The sequence below is a fragment of the Grus americana genome, chromosome 18, assembly GCF_028858705.1.
Source record: "Grus americana isolate bGruAme1 chromosome 18, bGruAme1.mat, whole genome shotgun sequence".
In the NCBI taxonomy this organism is placed as follows: Eukaryota; Metazoa; Chordata; class Aves; order Gruiformes; family Gruidae; genus Grus; species Grus americana.
Window position 1 is genome coordinate 8,531,075 of NC_072869.1, and position 23,766 is coordinate 8,554,840.

General features: G+C 50.4%; 1 protein-coding gene across 1 annotated transcript in view; it reads right to left on the minus strand.

Moving 5' to 3' along the window:
* Positions 1-1,269: 1,269 nt before the first annotated feature.
* Positions 1,270-23,766, minus strand: part of UBE2O (ubiquitin conjugating enzyme E2 O) — a 65,927-nt gene continuing 43,430 nt past the window's right edge. Inside the window, exons 6-18 of the mRNA XM_054846327.1 lie at positions 22,597-22,740; positions 21,850-21,959; positions 20,859-21,009; positions 19,547-20,049; positions 16,526-16,680; positions 14,906-15,018; positions 13,743-13,868; positions 12,464-12,553; positions 9,483-10,140; positions 8,403-8,539; positions 7,668-7,871; positions 6,924-6,981; positions 1,270-5,307 (exon numbers count right to left, since the gene is read on the minus strand). Of these exons, the coding sequence (XP_054702302.1) occupies positions 4,544-5,307; positions 6,924-6,981; positions 7,668-7,871; positions 8,403-8,539; positions 9,483-10,140; positions 12,464-12,553; positions 13,743-13,868; positions 14,906-15,018; positions 16,526-16,680; positions 19,547-20,049; positions 20,859-21,009; positions 21,850-21,959; positions 22,597-22,740 (3,213 nt within the window). The 3' untranslated portion in view covers positions 1,270-4,543. The remainder of the gene's footprint in view (positions 5,308-6,923; positions 6,982-7,667; positions 7,872-8,402; positions 8,540-9,482; positions 10,141-12,463; positions 12,554-13,742; positions 13,869-14,905; positions 15,019-16,525; positions 16,681-19,546; positions 20,050-20,858; positions 21,010-21,849; positions 21,960-22,596; positions 22,741-23,766) is intronic.

The following is a 23,766-nucleotide window of genomic DNA, read 5'->3' on the forward strand; positions in this document are numbered from 1 at the left end:
AGTAGAAGAGTAAACAGCAGTCGCTGTTTGCATTTATTCATCTGCAAACTATGCAATTAGGATTGCAGAGCCAGGAAAGAAGAGCCCGATTGTTCCCCCCCAGCCCTGCTCCCAGGGAGCCAAGCTGGTGTTCCCAGGCCAGCAAGGCAGGCAGCAGCTAGGAGCCTCCTAAAATAACTTTATTTTCCCTGTGGCATGGGGCCAGGTGTAAAAACAGGCTCAGCAATGCTTCGCTGAACTCGAACCATGGCGAATGGCTGCCGCTGCTGGAGGAGGCTGCAGGGACAGCCCAGGGCAAGGGATGCGCTCAGAGCTCTTGGCTGCCTCCGTCAAGCGAGACGGGTCACCAGAGCAAAGCCGTGCGGGTGTGCAGCACCTGAGACTCCTTGGAGTCTCCTCCACACCTCGCCCAGGGCTGGCTGCATTGCTCACGGCGGCAGGTTGGTTGGGATCTCGCTCTCCCTCCCTTTCCCAGGTTTTGCTGGGCAAACCTCTTCTTTAACCCAACCGCTTCCAAAACCCGTCAGCCAGCAGCCACGGGCTCTGCCCCAGCGGCTCCTCCTGTGCAGCTCCTCGCTCCTGACACCCGAGGGAGATGGCAGCAGCTGCCACGTACCCCCCCTCAAGAGGAAGATGCTTGCTGGTTTTAAACAACTCCAGCAAATCTGCAAAAACAGGGCCACGGCTGCCCCTCTCCTCTGCCTGCGCTGGCCCCCTCCAGCTTTTTCCACGGAGGCAGAGGGGGGGCTGGGGAGGGCAGCTGGGGGGGCAAACAGCAGCGAGGGTTAAACAGCCCATGGGAGGTGCAGGAGGCCCCTACAGCCCGAACGTGGCTGCGTCTGCCCCTCACCTCACACCTACCTGCGTGCTGGGGCCAGGGGGCTGCCAGGGCCCACGAGCCATCCCGCTGCCAGGCCGGGGGGGGGGGCTGCAAAGGGCTTCGCTTCCCCCCGCTCTGGCCCCATCCATCGGGGCAGCCGCCAGTTGAGCCACCGGCCGAGAGCTGCAGCACACGCCGGGCAGCCTGCACGCGCCGCGCGCCAGCAGAGAAATAAAAAGCGCCTGACAGATGTCCTGCGAATCAGGGTTTTGGGGAGCCCCCGGGCAGCCCCTCGCTGCCAGATCTGCCTGGCTCCTGCGGGACTCCCTGCCCTCTCCACGCCGTCGACTTCAGCCAGCGGGACCTGGTCCAGCCCAGCCCCTGGCACAGGGACGCACGCCGGAGACGGGGCAAGCGCCAAGGGAAAAGAAAGAGACAACAGTCAGAACTACTCACAGAGGCAAAATTTAATGGCAAGTCATCTTCCCTCCTTTATTACACCTTGGTTAGCCAAACAAAAAAAATTCTGCAGGTAAAAAAAGTTTTAATGGTCACACAGCACTTTATACATATATCGTAAGCAACCAAGCATCCACATCTGCACGTGAACGACACACCTCTAAGCATGGCCTCAATAGTCAGGTCGTTTTTTTTTTTTCATTAAATACTGTACAGAATCAAGGCTACAAACTGATTTTGTAATGCTTCTTCCCCAACCCCAGCACTTAAAACAGTTACAGGCTGTTCTCATTTGTACATCACACAGTCATGTAGCCAGTTTTAAGGCTAACAATATGCATCATGCTTTGGCTTTTTTTGTGTGTTTTTAATTTTTTTTTTTAAGGTTTTAGCCTTTTAAATTTTGTTACCCTTAAATATTACATACATACACAAAAAATTACATAGCTGCAGTGTGCTCACCACCAACCTCATCACCCAGGAGCTTCACATTATCAAAAGCTTTAGAAAATTTGTAAACCTCTGTGCACGCTTCGGTTTGGGACAGCCAGCTACGGAGAGCGAGCGATGGCAGGGGCAGCGGCAGCCGGGGAGCAGCGTCCCCCTTCCAGAAGGCCAATACACACCTCCTCGGTTGGAAGCCCCAGGAATCCGTGCAAAAGCTTTTGATTACTATCAGAGGAAACAAAGAGATTTCTTGGGCAGAGGGGAGGCTGCGCTTCTTCCCGGGCAGCCGACAGCCTTCCCATGAGATGAGAGCTGTGAAAAGTAAAGGGGGGGCAAAGCAGGGAACCCCAGAGCTCCTCCGTCCCTCCACCCCCAGCCATGGCTCAGCCCTGAAGGGTTTTCTCCCTCTGTCCCTGGCCGGCGGGGCTAAGGATGGCCGCAGCCCAGCACAGATCACCCACCGCAATTTTGTCTGGTGAGTAAGAGGTTTAAATCATTTGTGGAACAAGCCTCTGCCTGCCCTTCCCCTGCCCTGAAGCAACAGCCTCACCCCTCTGCCCCAGTCAGCCCTTGATATTTTGGAGACGCCCCCGCTCCTCGCTCAAAGGGATTCATTCATTTAGCACCAGCCACAGCCAGAAAGCAGCTGTGAGTTACACCTGCAGCCCGCACTGCCTCGCCTGCAGCTCAAAGCATCTCTCCGCACCGCGGGTGGGGGTCTGCTGCGCTGCCGGACCTCCTGCCTGCCGGATGGGGGGAGCTCCCGGTGCCGGAGCAGGGCCAGAGCTGCAGCGCAGGCGATCCACCCACAGAGCAATGCTTTGGGAGCTCTGCGGGCCCAGGACTTCATCCACAGCCACGCTCTGCTTCCTCCAGAGCACCAGGAACAGGATGGGCCCTCCAAAATCCCGACAGCTGATGGTGAGAGGAGAAGGGCTTTGCAAAGCAGCCAGCCCCCTGCTTCCGGAGCATCACAGGGGCAGCTGGAAATAGCAGGCACAGGGAGCTGGGTGGGGGGATTTGGGCCCATGGGTGCGGACCCCGGTGTTTCAAGGAGCAGAAAGCATGGCACAAACATGCCGAGATTCACCTGCTGTTCTCTGTTTCAAAATGAGAAGGCCAGATCCTGGCCCGGGTCAGGGGAAGGGAACGCAGCTGTACTGACCGAGCAAGAGCAAAAGGAGAGTTCTGTCTCCATCCTTACTTCTGGCAGAGCCGACTGCTCAGCCTAACCCTTCCCTGGGAAGCCCAGCACCACTGGCTCGCCATGCCGGCTGGAAGGATCGACGGACTCTCCTTGACAGACTGTGCTCCACGGGGATGCTAAGTGAGTGCTTCTCCAATGCCTAAACATTGGGCAAATGCAGTAGTGCTGGAGTGTGATCTCCCAGTTCCAGAAGAGACATTAAGTGCGTGCATACAGAAAAGGAGGCTTCAAGGAAGGTGTCTTGACCAGGAGACTCAAGTCACAGCTTCAGAAAGTGCTCACGGTCACCAGCTCTGACAGCTCTCTGCTGCTGAAACACGGGCTGATCTCGCTGGCTGTTTCCCAGAGCAGCACAGCAGCACTGCAGTTGAGATTAGGGGTAGTATGTGCTGTGCCCGCAACGCTGCCCGCCACAGAGGACCCAGGCCACCACGGGAAATGGCTGGCAAGGGAAGGAATTGATAACAGTCCACACCAGTGTCTGACGTGCTCCAGTTGCTGAGTAACAGCACAGGAACCGTCACAAACTGCTGCTGCTACAACAGGACCTGGTCACAACATGACAGCTCCTTTCCCTTGGGTGACCCTGGCTCAAACAGCTCTGAAATACCCATCTACAGTCAAACAACGGAGAAGCAGCAGCCGTGCCACCATCCAGACTAGCTGCTAGATCGACAACACGCCCCAAGATCACTCGCTGCCGCCTGCCCAGGCGAGGCTGAGATCCAGGGTAGGTGTAGTGCTGTGTGACAGCCAGGACGGCCGGGAACAAAAGACGCGGATACCTAAGCAAGTAACAAGGGCAGAACCCTGAATCCCATGTGTTTCTAGAAGACATGCATGCATGGCGGGGAAAGGGAAGTTTGCCTTACTCTGGAGAAAAAGAAGTGGGGATGGCTAGAATTGCTTCCACAAGACTGACCAGAAGTTGCAGAACTGGCTGGAAACCTCGCAGCACTATCAGGGCAGCACAAGTGCTGGTGCAGAGCTCTGGTTCTGCCTACCAAGTCCTGGTCAAAGAACCTCGTAGCTATCAGTGAACAACTAAGACTAAAGCAACTCCGTGTGGTGTAGACAACTTCAATGCAAACAATCCAATGTCTAAGTACGTATAAGCTGGGGCAGACTTCATAAACCCCATGGTAACGCAGAGAAAAAATGAGAAGACTGGGAGGGCATCGCCCTTCACTTCCAGATACTACAGCAATCGCTTCTCCTGGCTTGAACCCCACCAGAACAAACTGCTGGGTGTAGCGCTGGGTGGGAAGAGTCCTTGTGTGGAAAGGTGCCCCAAGATGAAAGTGCAGAGGGAACGTGGCTGCAAGACTGCTTCTGTGCAGGTCTCAAATCTTACCGTTGCAGGGTCAAACTCGCAAGAGGAGCACGGACATGGGACAAGGGGAAGGAAGAAGGGCTGGGGGCAAAGAGTTATTCATGCTTAGACAACCTTTCCTCGGAGGAGCAGTCAGGCCTACTACCTTCTTTGGAACAAACCAAGCTGAGGAAAAAAAGCTGGAAGGAGAAGCCAGTTTACTCGTAACAGCATTTGCCAATTTCCTTTCTGCTGCTTTCCCTTCTCCCCTGCACCTGCCTGTCCCTAACCTGATGGTTTATTTGTCCTCTGTCCACTCTGGGATATTGGCCCCTGCTAAGGCAGCCCGGTACTGCTGCAAGACACCGCGGATGCTTTTAATGAACCCCTTGGACAAAGGGAAGAGGGGGAACCCGATATCAGGGTAACCGCTCTTCTCCGGAAGGAAACTCCTGTAGCTCTTTCTCCTTTTCTTTGGTTTCACACTAGGCTGCAAGGCAGAGTCCTGGGCAGCCTTCCCCTCGTCCGTTCGGTCTCTGGCCAGGTCTACCCCCCTGGCTTGGCCTGTGCTCTCCGAGTCTGAGTACTGTTGGAGATCACCGGTGTTGGGCGTCGAGGTTGTGAATTCCGACTCGTCCAGCTCCTCCTTCCCGTCGAGTGCTGAGTCGGAAAGCTCGGCGGCCGCCCCCTGCTCCGAGCTGCTGCCGTACTCCCCCAGCGATCCCGCATTGTCTCCTGGGCTCTCGGCCAGGGTGCCGCAGGCAGAGAGAAGGGAGGCAGAATCTGCCCCGTTGGCCTGTTCGTGGCTCCGCTCTACCAGCTCGTTCGTCTCCAGCCAGGACTCGATGCGGGACACCAGGCGCCAGCCGTTGCAGCGAAAATGCTCACGGATTTCGTGCTCAAAGACTTCCACCGGCCTGCGGAGCAGCTGCATCATGGACTGCACCACCCGGATCAGGGTCATCTCGTTGTAGCAGCGACTGTTCTCATAGCCCTCCTGGAGGCCCCGGTCACTGTCAAAGCCTGCCTCATTGTAGTAGGGCTCATTCACTAGGATGAGACCTGCCAAGAGAAGGGGAGAGCGAGGGGTTAAGGGAGGAACTCTACTGTGAATCGCCATCCCAGGCAAACACTGCTGGGCCCCGATTTCTGCCAAGGTGGTTGAGATTCAAGGGTTGCAGCACCGCCTCGCTGAGGCATCACGCCAGCTTTACCCGCAGCCACGCCGAAGCAGGCAGCAGGGAAGGGACTGCAGGAGAGTGCATTGCAGGGACACCGCGCTTTGACTCCAAGCAGGTAGCAGAGGCCAGGTTGGACAACCAGGAACCTGCGGGATGCACTGGACTGGTACAGCAAGGGGAGTGCTCGTGTGAATGGGTCTGTGGCCTTCTGCTAGGGCGGTGGGGATCTCGGACGCTACCACGAGTGGCATTCAAGATCCTTGAAAAGCCTTCCACCAGTGCAATGCAGAGGGCACACAACAGCAGAGTAGGTCAAAAGGGCAGAAGGGGAAAGGTTTCACAGTTCCTTTCCCTTCCCTCCCCTCCTAGCAAAAAAAGCCACAAACACACCCAAAGCCTTTTTTTCCCCTCCTCCTCTTAATCAGAACAAAGGCCAATCTTCAGTAAAGGGCTTTGAGCTGGCCAGGTCCCATCCTGTCCACGACAGTCCCATCAGACAGTGCAGTTCTGAGACAGTGAATACTGTGACAAGTCACCCATACCAAGCTTTCTCCTGCTTGCTTCTAGTCTAATGTAATTACATGCATGCAGCAATGGCACCAGTACTGCCAGGCTGCTGGCAGCCTGCCACAAACTGCATTAGAGCTGGTGGAGGTGAGATTAGGAGTCTTGAGACCCAGGCAGTAGGAGGGGAAGAGGAGCGTTTTCTTTTTTTTTCCACTACCACCGAATTGCTCCAGTAAAACATTTAGCATTTCGTTTTCTAAATTTGGATCCTCAGCTTTGTAAATAAGAAGAGGCTTTTCTCGTGGTGTCCTTCCCTCACGGGAGGATACAGGTGGACTGTGAGACTCCAGAGGAGCAGGAGTTGCCTGCGGGAGCCCTTGCTCTGTGTCAAAGGTTTCTCAAGTCACATGCCTGGACTCCCTGCACAGAAAGTTGGCCTTGAGGAAGAGATTTGATTTAGTCTGTCTGCTCTCAAACTAGATATGGCAGGGCAAAGCCCTGCGGCAGGAAGCCCGGGGGCTGGTCTAGACACACCCCTGATTATTCTCTGCTTCAGAAGGAGCATAAACGCCATCACCATGTGCAAAAACATGCCCAGCGTAGGACAGGCGGGTGACTCACTGAAAAGCAGCCCTGCGAACAAAGCCCAGTTTAGCAACTTCAACTAACTTCAGTAACTGGCTGAGGATGCAGTGGTTCACCTTTGTCAGCTCAGAATAACAAGCAAAACAGCTCTGTGCTTAGCTGCTGCAGTGAGAAGAAGGGAAAGCATTGTCAAGACACTTGGGATGCAGCCAGGGCATGGGAAAAGCTTGCACCTGCTTCGACTGACAAGCTGGAGAGATAAGGACACTGCTTTGTGCAGCGAGGTGAGAGCAAAAGGCAGCACCAACCCAACTGGGGTGCAGATCCCAAGTGTGTGTTCCCCCAGCCTGCATCCCCTCCTCCCCCCACCTTTTCCTGTCCCTCAGGCTCTGCAGAGGCACTTACCTTGGATGGAGATGAGTACTTGAAGGAGGCTGGATTTACTGGTCCACCTTTCTGTCCCCTGAAATGCACATACGAACGTGTTAAGGGCTGAAGCACCAGTTTGCTCTGTGATAACTGTTAGATGAAGCAAGGCCCCAGCTTCTCTGCATTCCTATCGCTAAGGTCCTGCGGCTCGCAGCAGGAACGAGGGACGGACTTGACAAGCACGTGATGTGCTAGCGTCCCGTTGTACCAATCCATCCCTCCATTACTTTCTGCCAGCACCGCACCCCACCAGGCCAGTTCTGCCTGGAACGCGGTAAGCCTACACACCTAAACCCCTCCCCAGCCGCCCTGTCGATCTACCTGCCCACAACGTAGCATTTCCCTGGCTCTGCTTATTCCAAGTCTCCAGTTGGACTTTGTGCCACACTAAACGATTGGAGACAGGGACCCAAACCACAGGAGAACACCCCACGCTGGTGTTGGCTCTCTGCTCCGTCCCACCGTGACACAGCCCAGCTGGTCTGACCACAGGTTTCTCATCAAGGAAGGACAAACAAAAGCCAAATACAGTCCCAAAAGAAACCAAACGACACCAGTTACCTGCTCCAGACATCTAAAACACAGCCCAAAGCCAGAGCTATCCCCAGCTCAAGCACCGCCCAAGACCAGAAGCCACCCAGGACTCTTGGCCTGGCAGGAAGCAACTTGTTCCAGAAGCAGCCTGGCACAACCACTGCTCCCCGCGGACGGAAGCATTACCTTGCCTATCCACGTCCCCAGGAGGCTGACACACACTTTGCCGTTGTCGTACAGGTTGGGATTCAGTCTCCCACTGCACTGGGAGAGGTAGCGGAAGAGAGGCGGGACAGCGGGGTAAATGTTGGGGAGCTGGATATCAAAGAGAAAGAGGCCATCTTCATAGGGCGTGCGCGTGGGCCCTTTTATAAGTGCTGAGAAGAGATCCTGTGGAGACAGGCAATATAAGCCAGGCACTGCGAAACGTCCCCTTACTTTGTGTATGTATTTACATAGAGGGAGAGAGGGGATGTGATTAATTCAGCCCTTGCAAGAGTCAGCTTAAGCAACATTATCTCAGGGCACCTTCCCACTAGAAGCTGCACTTCTACTGTGGCCTGATGGCAGATCGAGCTTTCAGATCTGAAGCAGAGCTTCAGGACAGCCAGCAATCCCCGAGCTGCACCCTGGTTACATCAGCCCCTTGCTGCCTGCCTTTCCTGCTTGGTGGGACAGGCAGCTCAGCGGGCAACGCACCCGAAATAGGCTTCCTGCGATGAGAAGCTCCCCGTTCTTTGTCACCCTGACTTGGGGAATGCAAAAGCAGCCATTTACGGTAATTACAGCCATATTTCACATGCTGCACACATTCCGGTAGCTCTAACACAAAGGATTAGGGCTAAGCAGGGAATTCCAAAGAAAGCAATCCGGATGTTGAGCCCAGCACTAATACACAGGCATTTGAGAGCAGACACTTGCCATTCGATCCTCGAAGGTTTTAACCATGATGCCATCAGGCAGGGAGGTGGCCAGGAGAGCCATCTCTTTCCGCACGGTGCTAAAGAACTTCTTTGCTTCTGGGGGCTGGAACTCCATTTTCTTGAAGGCATGGGTATCTGTGGGGCAAGGAGGAGAACGGGCTTAAAGCCTGCCTTCGGAAACTGCCACAGGTTCCTTGTGAAGGCAAATCTATCCATCTGTTAACGTATAATTTGGAAGAGAAGAGTTGTCTTGCTTTGGTGCTGAGCCAGGAGGCAGCCAAGAGATTATTTGATTTTTCCTCACACTGTGCAGCTGCCACAACCTGCATCTCCTGTTCTCATGGTCCCACACAACACTGTCCCTGTGCCCCACAAGGAGCCCTGTCCTGCGGCCAAGACAACAATGCATTGCACAGGACAACAATGCATCGCACAAAGCGATGACCCTTTCTCTGCAAAAAACTTAAGCACAGCTCCCCATCTTTATTTATACACACCTGCAGGCTCCGAACAGTTTGGCCACCTTTCCTTCTGACGTCTGGCCCTGGAGCACCTTGGGCTTCACTGTCACCAGTGTTCCACACAACCAGATGCTCCATTTTATTTTTGTCTGATTAACATTGGCACAACTGAACAAGGACGCTCACCCACCAAGGACGTGCAGCACAAGAACACCAGCTGTTCCTGCTCTGCTTCTCATCCAATCCATCCCTGCAAAAAAGCCTGAACAAACCCTGTAGCTTTCAAGAAAGTATCTGCAATGGAACGCGACTGATCTCCACAGCCCTCCAAAGTTAGTTACCGATGTGGGCAAAGGGGAAGCCCACTTCTCTGGCTTGAGAAGTTATGGTAGTGCTTAGAGATGCCATCTAAAAGCCAGGTTTAAGTCCCAGAACAGACTGTGCTACAGAAGTTACCTTAATTTCTCTTCCCCAGTTAATGAGCTGTGAAAGGGACTAGGAAGAACAGAGGACACCCAATCCAGAAGGCCTAGAAGCAAAGGTTTTGGAGAAAGAAACGCTGCAGGAGAACAAAGAAGGACAGAGTATCCCACACTGGCATGACCTGACACACTCACCTGGAGCATACTCCAACACGGAGAAGACTTCTCCCTTGGCACTGGTGAAGGTGACTCCAGGCTTGCCTCCACTCTGCTGGCAGAGCACTGGTGTCTCACTGGGCCACTCCGACCTCACTGGTGTCTGCGCCTCTGCTTTTTCTTCTTTCTTCTCTGTCTCCACCATGGCTTCCATCTTTTCCTCCTCTGCAATAGCCACATTATCCAAGGTCTTCTTTAGATTTTCCTGCAGCTTTTTAATATCATCCAAGAACTTCTTCTCCCGAGTGGGTTTTTCCAGCTCCACAGTTGGGGAGGTGGGAGAACCAGTCAGCAGCTGCTCCACAGTCATATTTTTCAGGCTTTCCAAGATCTTGATGGCCTCCTTTAGTTCCCGGAAGCTCTTTGGGGCTCCATCCTTGCCAGCTTTCTCTGCAGCAAGATCTGCAACTGCCATAGCCACAGCTCCCTGGACTTGTTCCTCTACTTTTTTCACCTCCTCTGCTGCCGGCTCCTCAGGCTCTAACTCCTCAATTTTTGGGTGGTCGTCTTCCATGAGGCCGTTGTCTGTCTCCCAGCTGTCGCTTTCATCCTCCCACTCAGAGGATGCCCCACTGGTGCTGCCATCAACAGAGTCGTAGTCTGACTCCTCAATTTCTGATTCAATATTGTATAAGTGCTAAAGGAAAGCAGAGTTACAAGAGACTTAGGCCGAAGCACAGAGTTTTAGTTGTTTTTTAAATGCAAGTCAGTTCTTCCCATGAAAAGGGAGCTTCCATCTAGGATTGGTTGGGCTGCTTCAACCCCTTCCATCTATACAAGGTGGACCGTGTTTGATCCAAAAGAACAGGCTCATCAATGACCGGCACAGATCATGAATTAGCACAGCCACATCCTCCATCTTTCAAAGTAGGGCACTGGGGGAAAACTAGGGAAGTTCTAGGTGGGCTGCAGCAATCCCAGTGGCTGGGATCCAGCCAAGACTGCTACCTGGATGCCCCAGGGTTTCTGAACACAGAGCTAGTTCAGGAGGTATTGGGTATCATGTGGGGAGTTAGTATTTCTGGTCCTGCTTCTGCACCAGCAACTGTGTTGGCACAGATCCCTGGTTTGGCTGCCTCCACACTCTCTGCCTTCCACAGAGACAATGCTGGAACCAGAAACACATTCCCACACCAGCTTTCTTCTTCTGTGGCACATAACACTGCTTAAAATTCAGCTGGGACAATGAAGCCTAACCCAAGTTGCTGAATAAGCTCTTATATAAAACATTCTCTTCCCCTTCACTACTGGAAGCTGAACCCATCTGCACTCTGACTAGCCGCACATGTTATAATCATGCTTTCTGCACATGCTACACCTCTCAGGAGGTTTCCCTGCAGAGGCTTACAGGTGTAGTCCAGCTACGAGCTCCAACATAGAAGCAGGGGAGCAAGAATGACTTTGTAAGGCTGTGTTAGGAGTTTCAAGATGGAGCATTTTATCCACAGGCTTCTGACACTTGAATGACGGCCTACGAATTCTCTTAATCTTGCAAGACATGACCCCAGAGGCTAAAGTGCATGGACACTCAGTCATCTTGTCAAAGCCCCGAACTGAACCAGCACTGCTCAGCTAGTCCTGTGCCACCCAGAGACAGGCAGCCAGCAGGGGTTAGTTGGGTTCAGCACAAGTGACTGCAGGCAGGAAAAGCCATCAAAACTCACTGCCCTCAAAGCTAATCCAAATCTGAGTTGGAAAGTTAATTAGCCAGTTATGCCATCTTTATTTTTAGAGCTGAGAAAAAGCACCCAGACAGCCCGTCTCTGGGCACATGGACAGGCATTGATAAACCACCATTTTACCAACTGATAATTCACACTCCTGACATTTTCCCCAACTCCCATAATTACGCAGATGAGCGGAATCAAAGGGACTGGCGTGACACAGCAGGAGCTGCTGCAGTGCCCCAGCACTGCAGTGTGAGAACAGCCCTTTGTGAAGCACACATCAGACCTCCGATTGTGCCTGTGATCCAAGCACATGTGACAACAGGGGGAAGGGAGACAGCAGCCTGCTTTGTAATGCTCTAGTCCACTGCCATAGTGCAGGCATTGACTATTCTACTGTAATTAATGCAGAACTGCTTGGTTTAAAAAGAAATCTTGATCAGGCGTTTTCTACTTGCAAGCGCATCTCTGCAGCGGAGACGGTGGTGTCCTCTGCCACAGTGATGGAGATGGGACCCTACAGAAGCAGGTCTTCTCTTATCTTTAGGGTGTCTGCCTTAATTTGAGGCAACAAGAAGAGACATGGGATGAAACTGTACGTGGAGCAGTGAATAAGATCACAAGACAGTACAACGAAAAACTCAGAACAGTGCAGAAGACAAATCAATGGGTTAAGTGGATTAGTGTGGCTATATCTATGTTTTTAAGTTTGCACTCAACTCCTTTCCCTCCCCACCTTGTGAAGAAATTTGGGTCTGATCCCTAGGTTAGCTAAGGTCACAACTTGTGGCTATAGCCATGCTTCTGAAGAAGCTTCTTTAGCCAAAGAAAACACTACGGTGCCATTTCACAAGCAAGACAGAACAAGCAATTGTCTTTCAGCAGTGCCTTAGTTGGGCAACACAGTGAACTTGGGCTCAAGTCAGAAATGATGATCCCTGAGCTCTGCAACCCCCTCTGCAAAGCAGCAGGTGCTGGAGGGCAGGAGCAGGGCTGTGGTCAGAGCTCTGAACATGCAGTGCAGCCTGTGAAGGGAGCTGCAAGTCTGCCCATACTTCCCTATTCTCTATATTCAAGACCAATGATGACCGATTAGTTGCCCAGTCTTCCTGGCAAAGGAAGGATTTTCTTGTGCTAACAGAATTGGGAAGACACCCTATCATATAGGAAGGCAGCAATAAACGGAGCAAGATTCCCTTACCCATTGATATTCTCTGCATCCAGGATTTAAAACTCAAATTTGTCACCCAGCCAAGAATTACAGGGATGTCATGAGTTGGAACAGGACCTCACCTGAGGCAGAATGATAGTCTTGGAGTTATCAGCCCACACCACTTCCACTTTACTGCTGACATCCACGCGAGCTACCTGTCCGACTGAAGGCTGTGGAAACAAAAGCAGTTTGTCAGTCCCTTTTCTTTTGCAGGCATTTCAGTGCAGAGCCAGGCCGGTTTTGAAAAACAGACATTCCCCAGGTTGGAGACCCACCTAAAGCAATGATTGCAGCCTGCCGCGAAGTGGCAGGGGTCCTGGGGTCCCATGCCAAGGGGGAGAAAAATCCTACAGAAAGGGTTTCCATGAGAAAGCCCACAACGCTGCCATGGAGATGGGGAAATCTCCCCCTCCCCAAGGAGGACAGGACCAGGAGGGTTGATCTGGCAGCAGATCCTGACTTCTGATCAGGACCAGGGCCATTGCAGGGCTGTGGCCTTTCTGCAGGCAGCTCCGCTGGGGTTGTGCCAGCAAGGAAACAGGACCTTCCCCTGAATCGGGGTGCCCTCTACTGGGGTGCCAGCAGCCAGCCCCTGCGCTTCGGCACCCAGCATCAGGGGCTCACAGCAGCTTCTCCCAGCAGAGAGAGTGCAGGCGTGAACAGACAAGTCACAGTTGGCACAGGGTGTGCACAGTAAGTAGCATCTTGCACTGGAAGAAGGTTATTTAGGTCAGCTGCACAAGCTCGGATGTGTTTCACATTGCTGAAACTAGAACTGCAATAAGAGCCACACTATACCTTTTAACCCTTTTTTAGGGCAGCAGTCTCAAAAGCTGGAGGTCTTCCCTGCACAGCAAGGAAGCCTGTTTCCTAGCAAAGAGTGTATCCTCTACAATATAAATTGTTCCCTCTTCCTCCCCAGGAGATGAATCAGCTCAACAAAATTAACATGTACATAGTGACTCCGATGAAAACCAGAACCCCAGTCTTCTGTTGCCAAGTGAAACTGGTTTCATGACAAATCCACTTCCACTCTTGCTCGGAGCCCACAGAATATCCTTATATTAGAAGTTACTCTGAAATCCTAAGCAAGAGTTTAATTAAAAACCCTCAGGCATACATTTGATTCTTGTCTCAACCTTGTTCGTGCTCCGCTATAGACTCTGTCACCAAGGTCAAAGGATTTCAAGGTTACATCTCCACCAGACACAGAGATCTGATACATTACTCATGACAGCAGGGGATACTCATACAGGACGAGCAAGCTAGGGAGGTTAGGATGCCCACGTGGGGCCTAAAGCCCTCCTCTCCACTAATACGTGGTGACAATGCGGTCACAAAACTGTGCCCAGAACCCACCTCATCTTCCTTAGCTGTGGCTCCATCTGAGTTGCCAATGCGAATCACAATGTCAGTAGTGCGGAAGCGAAAGTCTGGATGATCAGCAATATCATACACACTCACATCCTCCTCCTCCCCGATCAGCTGCATGGGAGACAGAATGCGAACATGTCAGCCCCAGGATGCTGCGCTGACCTTCCGAGCAGCCTTCAACACTTGAAAGTACTTTGTGTTATATTTTGTCAATTTTCAGTTGCTCCAACTGCCTGCAAGGAGCTGCTAGTGTCCCTTCTTGTATCAAGGCACAATGAGGAAGTAGATATTCTGACTCATCTGCTCACACTTACCTTTACTTCAGGTTCCACATCGCTACCATCACCAGACATGCGAGAACATTTTATTCCCTTCTGAACACCCAGATTTCTCAAAGCAGTTCATTGAGGCCCAAAGGGTTAGAGTTTACTTTTGAAACAATGCAACAGGAAATGTCTGACAAAAAAACTTGTCAGTTAATGGGAAACATCTTTCCTTTGATTTCTCCTGGAGGGAGAGCGCTAGGAGCCCACAAATGGGTAAAGTGGAGCACAACCCCAGGCCAGACCGATGTTCTGCTTCTGGATGTAAAGGGCCCTATTCAGTTCTGACAATGTGGTCTCCCATCCTAGGGCAGAAAGCAGTACAGCAGATTTGTGTGGTTCAAATCCCCTTCTCGTCTCCAACTAGACTGTGGGCTATCAAGACTCTGCAAAGTAGTGTTCCTACAAGCCCCGAGAAAAAGGTATTAGGCTGCCTATAGGCAATAGTGCCTGGCAGAGACAAGCAGGACAACATGCAATGATTGATTCTCTTGCCATGAACTACCAGAGACATGGGAAGGAAAAATTCTTATAGTGAACTCAAGAAATCAACTGTCTGTGACAACTTCAGCAAAATCTTCATCCATACCAGAGCCTGATGTCGACTATGGGATGTAAACCCTCTGCTTGGTCTTCGCTGCCTTGCAGGCATCTACAAATACGAAGTGACAACACCTCTAGCTAAGCTTCCCAGGCCCAAAAGCACATTGCTGTTCCCATCCTCAAGGACAAGCTCCACTGCAGAGCTGACTCCCAGGCTTATCTGTGAAGCTTGTGCTGTTTTGTGGCTGCTTTCGCTTAGCCGGTTCTGGCTCCTGCACTTACCTCCACATCATCTCCGCTGGATTTCAACTTGAACCACTTCACCACACAGGTACGGCCGATATGGTCACCAGACTGCACGACTCCATACAACCCGGGATCCTGGGAGCTCTGAGCTTTTGGTCGCAACGGTAGGGAAGAAAATAAACAAGTTAAGTGGAGGAGCACAGACTTCGCACAGCAACTGAGGCTGCCAGCTCCCAAGCTCTCACGGCTGAAACCTTCCATTTGTGAATGGCATGAGGAAAAACAGTTCTTCCTACACAGTCAAAATTGTACTCAGCTAACGAGTTGCATTTTAATGGGGGATGGAGGGATGATAAAGTAAGATTACATTACATTGGACTGGGTGAACACATTCACTTTGGGACCGCTTTCGAGCTCTATCACCAAGAGAAAACACGCTATCACCTTAGTGCTCTGCTCTCCAAATGAGCTCTGCACCAAGACTGTCGGAGTTTCTGGACAGGCTGGCCAAGAGCTCCCTGAAAGCAGCACCGGCTGCAAAGCTCTTCATCTAGAAACATGCCACCCACAGCAGTTTTGCTCCTCTGGAAAAATGGACTGGACAATGGTGGAAGGCAGGCAGGATGCAGGCAGGTATACATGTGCATATGCATGTATTGGGATCCAACAGCATCAAAGCTGGGCCTGGACCACCTCTCTGGGCCTGGGCCATTATCCAGCACACTGGTACCCAGACATCTTTGGTTTATCTGGCTGACTAGGATCCACCTCCCGGCATCCTTAGCAGGGGGACGCAAGGAACTGCGGGCATCCCATACTCCTTGGAGAGTATGTTTGACAGAGGACGACAGATTCCCAGATGCCAAAACTAGAACGGTAGAGCTGCAGCAGATGGATAACTTTAGTTTCCACAAACTATGTCTAACCCACAAGACCAGTCAGACTATTATCATCAGAAACGACCATGCAAAACAGCATCTTTTTTTGCTAAGCCAGCTTTCCCTCTTCCCAACCTGACAGTATCTTGTGCTCCCCACTGTTGAGGGTCTACCCCTGCTAGAAAAGGAGCTGAGAGCCAGATGGTATGCCATCAATATTTCATATCCAAAAGCTGTAAGTCTATTTGAACTTGTACTGTGACCCTCACTAGCATCACCAATTTGTTGGGGAAGAAAAGGGATGCAAGAAGATGCCTCCAGATCCCAAAACCCTCCAAGAAAACAACATGGAAGGTCATGATAGGCAAGCCATACAGAGAAAGCAGAAGCAGCCTGAGGTGAGCTCTTCATTTCTCCCCTCATTCTGCAAAGGAGCTCAGAGCTGTTCGCACTTTCAAGGAGAAGGTGGGCCACCTCTACTCTACAGAAATACCAAGAATCCTAGCTTTGCTCCTTGGCATTTATTCCTTCCACATCTTGCCTGTTGCCATAGTTCAACTTTGGTATTTGAGTAACAACATGAATGTCAGCAGAGAACCAAGTCAGCTGAAATCACTGACTGTCTGTCCCTTGTTAGGTTTTTGTGCCTACCTCAAGGGAGTACTACTAACAGCTACCATAAAAAGGCTACAACATACATTAGGAAATCCAGATTGAAGAATACTTTGCAATTGAGAGCATGTTTGCTCCCCAAGAGCATTGTTTTGACACCCAATACCTCTTTTGTCCACCACAAAATCCCCAGGGCAGAACTCGTTGTTGTCCAGATGATGGACTGGAATCAGCTCGTTGGAGCGAATGTTTGTCTCCACGGTGCCATCCTGCCACATCACATCAGCCGAAGTCATCGTGGTCACCACTTCTACAGCAACCCTGGGAACACAGAAAGATGACGAGTTACCAGAGGGAACGTGCATTAGCACAACCAGAACGTGATGCTGCCTACATCAGCAATCACGATGGATCTCAGCAACACAGAGGTACGCGTATAAGCGGGTTGGGAAGCAAGTCAGGAAACCCCATCTAGTCCCAGTGGAAGCAGCTACACAGCAGGCTTTGTGTTGACAGGTTCTCAATCACTGCAGATGTTACATTGCTGCAAGTCTATATTGCAGGAGGACTTACTTTCCAGGGAGCTGATGCTGAGCTCGCTTTTATTCCTAGAGGAGCAAATTAACATCTACCAGCACCCACTTTCTACCACTGGCAGAGGCAAGACAGGAGCTTCAAATACTTTGAAACTTAAGATCTTCTCCACTGAAAGACCTTCTAGCCTGGCAGCTCTGAGGAGTCTTTGAAGTTAGAGGAGCATGGGACTGAAAAGGAAAGATAAAGCAACATCCATCTCAGCCCTTCCAGAAAGAAAAAGAAAAAAAAAAAAGGAGGCCACACATTGAATGTGGGTAAAGCAAGAGGATTTTGTTTAAAAGAGAAAAGTCTCCTTCCCAGCTGTTCAAACACATACATGTGTGTCTCTGCAGCTCAGAAATGAAACCCAAACATGCAACAATGGACCACATGCTGGTACTCTGCTGTGGAGCTTGACAGAGTTGCTTGAAGAGGCGAGTTGCTTGGGGGCAGGAGGACCGGAGCTGCAGTCTAGCTGGACAGACTCTTCTAATGAGCCCTCCACCATTGTCATCTCTCCTATAGCACAGAACAAATTGAATTCCATGCTGATTTTAAGTTTTGCCTTTATTTTGCTGGCCAGGCCTTCCAGACATAATACAAGTGCTGCATTTATATTGGTTTCAAGTCAAACCATAAAGATGATACAATAGGCAAATACAACTGTTTTCCCCCAGCCCTGTTTTTATGAAACACATGTCAGAGAAATATTTTTTGAAGTGGAAATAATATGAAGTTTCTAGCAGGGACAGCATTCAACAGCAGAAATTATCAGAGAAGGAAGTCTGTAACAGGTCAAGTGTGGTGGGTGACATGCCAAGAGATGGTTCCTTGGGGGACATGGGGGCATGTGCAGCTGAGGATGGGAGAGCGGAAAGGCAGGCCACCCAAGGAAGTGATACGGTCCTGTCTGCAGCACAGTTTATGCTGCTTCACAAACAAAAATCACAACTTAATAAAAATCCCTGTCTATCCTCACTAAAAAAAAATAACCAGAGGTCTTTGTGCTGCCTGGAGAGCTGCAGCAGGTCACTACATGATGGTAAAGCCACATGCCGAGCTGGGCCCCTGCAGTCAGAGATGCCCATGAGCTGACACATCAGATCTGGTGACTAACTGCAGCAAGCCCATCTGCTTTGCATTTCTCAGCAGTGCTTGGCAGCACCTACTGATGGTCTCACCAGCTTCTTCTGAATATTTAAACAGTGAAGACCCCTCATATTGAGCTGTGACCAGCTGCCACATATGTCCTTTAAAGTACCAGTTGGGGTTTCACATTCTGTGCTGAAAAAGCCTCTATTTCTTATTCTTTGTGACACGGTCATATCTAAAGTGTCCCAACATCTGACCTCTACATTTCCTTGTATGGAGTTGCCCAGATCCAGCACAGGAATCTCTTGGTGTTGTCACAGAGATTTCTCCCCACTGCCTGTATGATGCAAAAAGCTACCGGGTTTACCAGCTAAGGTCTCCTTAACAAAACCTTTAGTCAAGTAGAGGCATGCAGCAGGGGGTGAGAATCGAAAAGTGAACTGAGAATTGGTCATTCCCAGGAACTCCATCATGCTCTCCCATTTTTTCTTTCACTCAAATACTGCTCTGCTGAGGTTTGTGACCTTCAAACCCAATTTCTCCAAAACGCACAAGGACTAAAGGAACAGCTCTCCTTGCACAGAGGCAAAGCTAAAATACCTAAACAAAATGTGAATGAAGTTAGTGGCATTCTCAAACCTGAGATCAGGACCCCTTGAATCCTGATAATGTCACTTTTCTGGGAGGATTCTCACATATTATCTTGCACTAGTTCATTTCTGATGCAGGATTTGTATACAACTAAGTAGCCCAGGGAAGCCAGCAAGACAAGCTAGCCAGTTGTCAGATGCCTTTGCATCCCCTGAAAACAGTTTAAACATTCTCAAATTAGGTAGAAGGTAAAAGCTGCTGAGATCTAGTTTTATCATCTCTAAATGGGCAGAAACACGTAATGCTCATTCCTCCAAGCTACTGAAATCAATTCCTCCAAGGCTCTCAAGGAGAGCACTTTGTTCATTAAAAAAAACCAATAAAAAGTATACTGCTGGCAAAAGTTGCAGATCTCTGTGCAGAGCAGAGTAAGGATAACAGAGACCACTGCAGCGCAAGCCCCTGCCAGCACAGACCTCCGTGCTGACCTGGAGACAGCTCTGAGGATAAGCTGTCCATTCCTGCTAGCACGATCTATCCTCAGCCTCTGCGCAGAAGCTGCCAATGAGGTAACCAATTAGTGTCATGTTTAAGCTGTATGATCTTTATTCACCTGTCTCATTCTTTGCGTACAGAATCTAGTGCAGCACAGATATTCTGTCGATGCCCAGAGGCATAGCTGAAATAGAATAGCATCAGTGTCACGTCATGTGGCCCCAGTTTCATCAGAAGCTGGACTGAGACCAAGCTGATTTTGCACAGGCCACTGCACAGTCACCACAAGATAATTGCTGCTGGTTACTACAAGTGGTGTCCTAACGTGAGGCGCACCATCATCCTCCAGCCAAGCCGAGGAGGTGGTTTAAATCCAAGAACTTCGATAAGGGAGATTTCAGTAAGGATTTCCAAACTCAGGTATACAACTCACCTGTCTCCTGGCTTAAACTCCCGTGAAATCTTGGTCTTCTTCTTCTTGTGCTTCCGTTTCAAGTTTTTGATGGAAAGAGGGATGCTTTTCTTGCGGCCAGTGCCACTGCCACTCTGGGATGAGGCAGTGGAGCTAGCAGAAGAAGTGACAGAGCTAGTGTCATCAGTGTCATCAGCTGCCTCATCATCAGCATCCTGCTCCATGGACTGAAGCCGGTAGTCGGATGACCCTTCGTCTTTCAGCAGAAAGGGAGGCTGCTGCTGTCGCGCTGCTGCTCCCCCTTTCTCCTTCCCCGTCTCTTCAGGCTGCTCCTCCTTTCTCTCCCCAGGACTCGGTGCACTGTTGGAAGAATCATCCAGCTCACACTTTGATCCAGGCTTAAGCTCTTCTGATTTTTGGTCAGCAGCTGCAGCAGACTCTTTGTCAGGGGCTTCACTGGTACCCTGAGACTCCGGGGAGCATGACATGATCTTCACTATCTGCTTCTTCAGCAGCCGCCTCACCTAGAGAAAGCAGAGCTGGGTCAGACAATATCCCTGTACACTCAGCAGTGCCAGCCAACCCGGGGAACGGTTAGCTTTGCACACAGAAGAAAACAGGACCCCACGGGCCTCTGGACGTTTCACCTGCACCAGAGTATTCCGCAAACCCAGCATCTCGCCACTGCTCCACTCAGGAGCAGCACTGGACTAGTCCACGGAAAGCGAGCTTAGCTCCTCAAGGCTATTTTAAGCATGTTCTGAACTTCTTGTTATGGAAGGTCACAAGAGGCTGCACAAGTTAATCTATGTAACAGACACAGCTATGCAGGGAGGTCACCATCCACACTGATGGTATCCTGTTATTCTAGGAACACTCTGCTCTACAGCCAGCATGTAGAAACCATGTCTGACTCATTCGGCCTAGGAAGCAAAGACTTCTTTTTTGTCTCACTGTAGCAAGGATTTAACTGAACAGTTCAGCTCCATGAGAAACCTGAGGTGATGCTAATGAAAACGACACATGTCTAACAGTCCCAGCTGTCAGAGAACACCAGCTCTGACACAGCTTGACCCCTGCAAGGTGACACCTCTACATTCAAGGTCCCGTTCATGTTCTCTCGTGGCATTAGCCACATGCTTCACCCAGCGCAGTCAGACTGCTGTACAAGGTGACTTCGCTGCTGGCACCAACAAGCCATTACTCTTTACAACAACCACTTCAGCAGTCACATTTCAGACCACGTGACTACCAGGAAGATTTCTGCTTTAAAAGCCACATCGACCAGAAATGCTTAGAGAAGTCAATGCCTCCCTCGACCCCTCAAACTCACCTTTTTGGCAACTGATCCTTCACCCAGGACACAGTTCCTCTCAGGGCATTCACAGGTGATTTTTGCAGGTTCCACTTTGTCCGGAAACACATAGAGGCACCTTTCCCCAAGCTGCCTTTGGGCATGGTCAAAGCACCCCAGACGCTTTACCCTGGTAGAACAGAACAGCCATGAGCAAAGTGCAAAAGCAGTAACAGAACTTAGCAGCAACCAGGGCCTTCATGAGGCTGCCATGACCTCATGCCAACAGCACTTCTTCTGGGGTGGCCATGCCAAATCTTTTCCAGGCATACAATTCTAACGGAGGAGTGGGAATCTCACCAGGCGCTGGGTGGGTATACAAAGGGTTTGGGTGAGACACCAGTCACTCCTCTCCCTCTAGCTCCCCTCTCCCAGAGACAGCTGCCAAGTAACATTTGAAGTTGGCATTGGGTTTTGTTTTTTTTTTCCCCCGCTTGTCATCTGAGAGCTGCTCTCCTCCAGCTTACCAACTCCAGGCAGGAACCACGCTGCATTGTACTATTACTCATCTGACTTTTCTTTCCGAGTTTTGTCCAGCCCATTTTTGCGGCTGCAGCCTGCAGAGGGCACCAGATGCTCCCTCAGCACCAGCCTGGGTCCAGAGCAGGACACCTTACCTGCCTACTAGGCAGAGTTAAAAGATGCAGCCTGCTCCAGTCACAACTGCAAGGACAAGGGAAGAAGCGAGCTGTTGCCATATACCACTTTCCTCCAGGCACTTGCCAGCTGGAGAGTACTTGGAGAGGACTGGTGGGATGCTAACCCCTGTGTTGGTAACTCAAGTGTCTGCTAAACTGATTTGGAAGCTATTCTCTCACATTTTTGAAGCTCTGGAATACACAGGCATACAACAAGGCGAAAAATACACTGGAAACAGCAGCACTGTGCTAATCAGTTGGTAGGCATGTCACCCATAGTCTGTGCAGGCCCTGGGTGCTGGGAGTGAGAAGGGGTTTTCAACTGATCTCACCTGGACAGGTTCTCCTGGCTGATTACCGAGGGAGGAGGGCTCACACTATCAGTACCTCCAGGACAGAAGCTTTTAGTGATCCAAGTAACCTTTAGTTCTACCACCTGTACCTACAAATGTAAAGAGAGAAGGCAATTTAATTTTTCAGAGGCTTTCCTAGACCAGTGTCTAAGATCTGAACGTTTACACACAGGAAAGCAGCAAACCTGCTTTTATCATTTAAGATGGCCAAGTACAGTTTCACCACATCCAGGACCACTACAGTGCTCCCACAGCACGGCTCTTGGCAACACTGAGAGTGTCTACAGTTTTTAACTTCAAGACAGACAACATCTGGCTTGGGAAGGAAGCTATAGTACATACAAATCAGCGGTCCAATGTCACAAAGAGACATGCTAGTGGACTTGGAGCTGCTCCCTCTTTCAGCAAAGAGTCAGCAATGTTTCTGCCCTTTTGGGTAGCATGCAACATTAAGTTTCAATAGAAAAGGTGCTCCTACTACCCTAACGATGCTGGCCTCTGAGTGGATTGGCATGAAATCACCTTACAGGGTGCCAGCAGGGACCCTTGGGAGGAAAAGCCAAGCCCCACTCAAAAGTCCCATCAGTCCACAGTAAGAAATTTGTCACCTCAGAAGAGCAGAGCCACAGTGCATTTGTTCTCGGAAGGTTACCATGGCAAGCTGACTCTGCTCCAAAACGCCATTCTGTGCAGAAGGTGGCCATGTGTCAGCTTGCCAGTCCTTACCTCTTCCACCACCACTCTGAACTTGCTCTTTGTGCTCAGAACAGGCCTCACACCCGAGAGCCACTGCACACTGGAGAAGACTTTAGAAGGCCCGATGAGGACTTGCCCAGGATAAAAGCCGTATGAATCGTCAAAGAAGAGACCCTGTGGGGGAAAAAACAGCATAAAGGACTCAAGATTTAAGATTCCAGTATTTCTTTTCACTCAATCACGATCAGTAAGATTAACCATGAAGGTAAAGTCTGCAAGCTGCCCATCTCCTCCTAAAGCTCGTTCCTCTCCTGAAGTCAGCCCAGCAGTTCCTATAGCAACCCGCTCTGTCACACATCTGAACCGGACTATGACTCAGTGGGGGAGAAGCAAAGGTACTTGAAAGAAACAGAAGATGCGTATGTCCACACAAATGCTCTCAGTAACAGGGTAGCCAAGGTGGGCTGAGTCCTGGGTAAGGACCCCCATCTCTTTTCCATGCTCTAATTCAAGCACCTACAGCTTTCAGAGCCAGAGGATGCCTGCCTTCACTCTTCTGCTTGTCAAATTAAGTTTGTAAATGTTATTCCTGTCTTAGGTGGATTAGTTAATACGACAGTTCTTTGAAAACAAAACAGGACGGTAAACGCAACAATTGCTCTCGTAGAGCTCTTTCCCACTGATATTTAGAGTGACTTGATGAGCTGAAGATTCAGAACGTGGGGGCGGACAGAGCAGTTTAGGGTAGATAAACTACTGAGCACAAAATTGTATCAAGTCTTGTAATTTGTCAGAAAGGATAAGAGCAGTGTGACAAGATCTAAGTCAGGTAAGGATCTAACATACAGCAATTCTGAGTACGGGATCAGGAGCAACACTGGAGACAAGTCACATTGCAGACCAAACCACAAGTCTCCAGAGGACTATGTACACTTTAAAGGCAGCCTGACTCAAAACAAGATATCTCAAAATTGGGTAACCAGAAGCTGAATGCTGCTACAACATTCATTTAGCAAGCAGAAAACATACTGCACAACCCAAAGTAGCAGACTAAAATACTGGAGAATAACTAGCAACAAACCGCTCCTCTTCTGTACAGAGCAAGAAAACCACAGCAGCACATCCTATTAAACTGATATTCCATTTACTCTTCAAGAAACAGGTATCAAATTTTAAGAGAAGTGCAGTTTTAGATCAAAG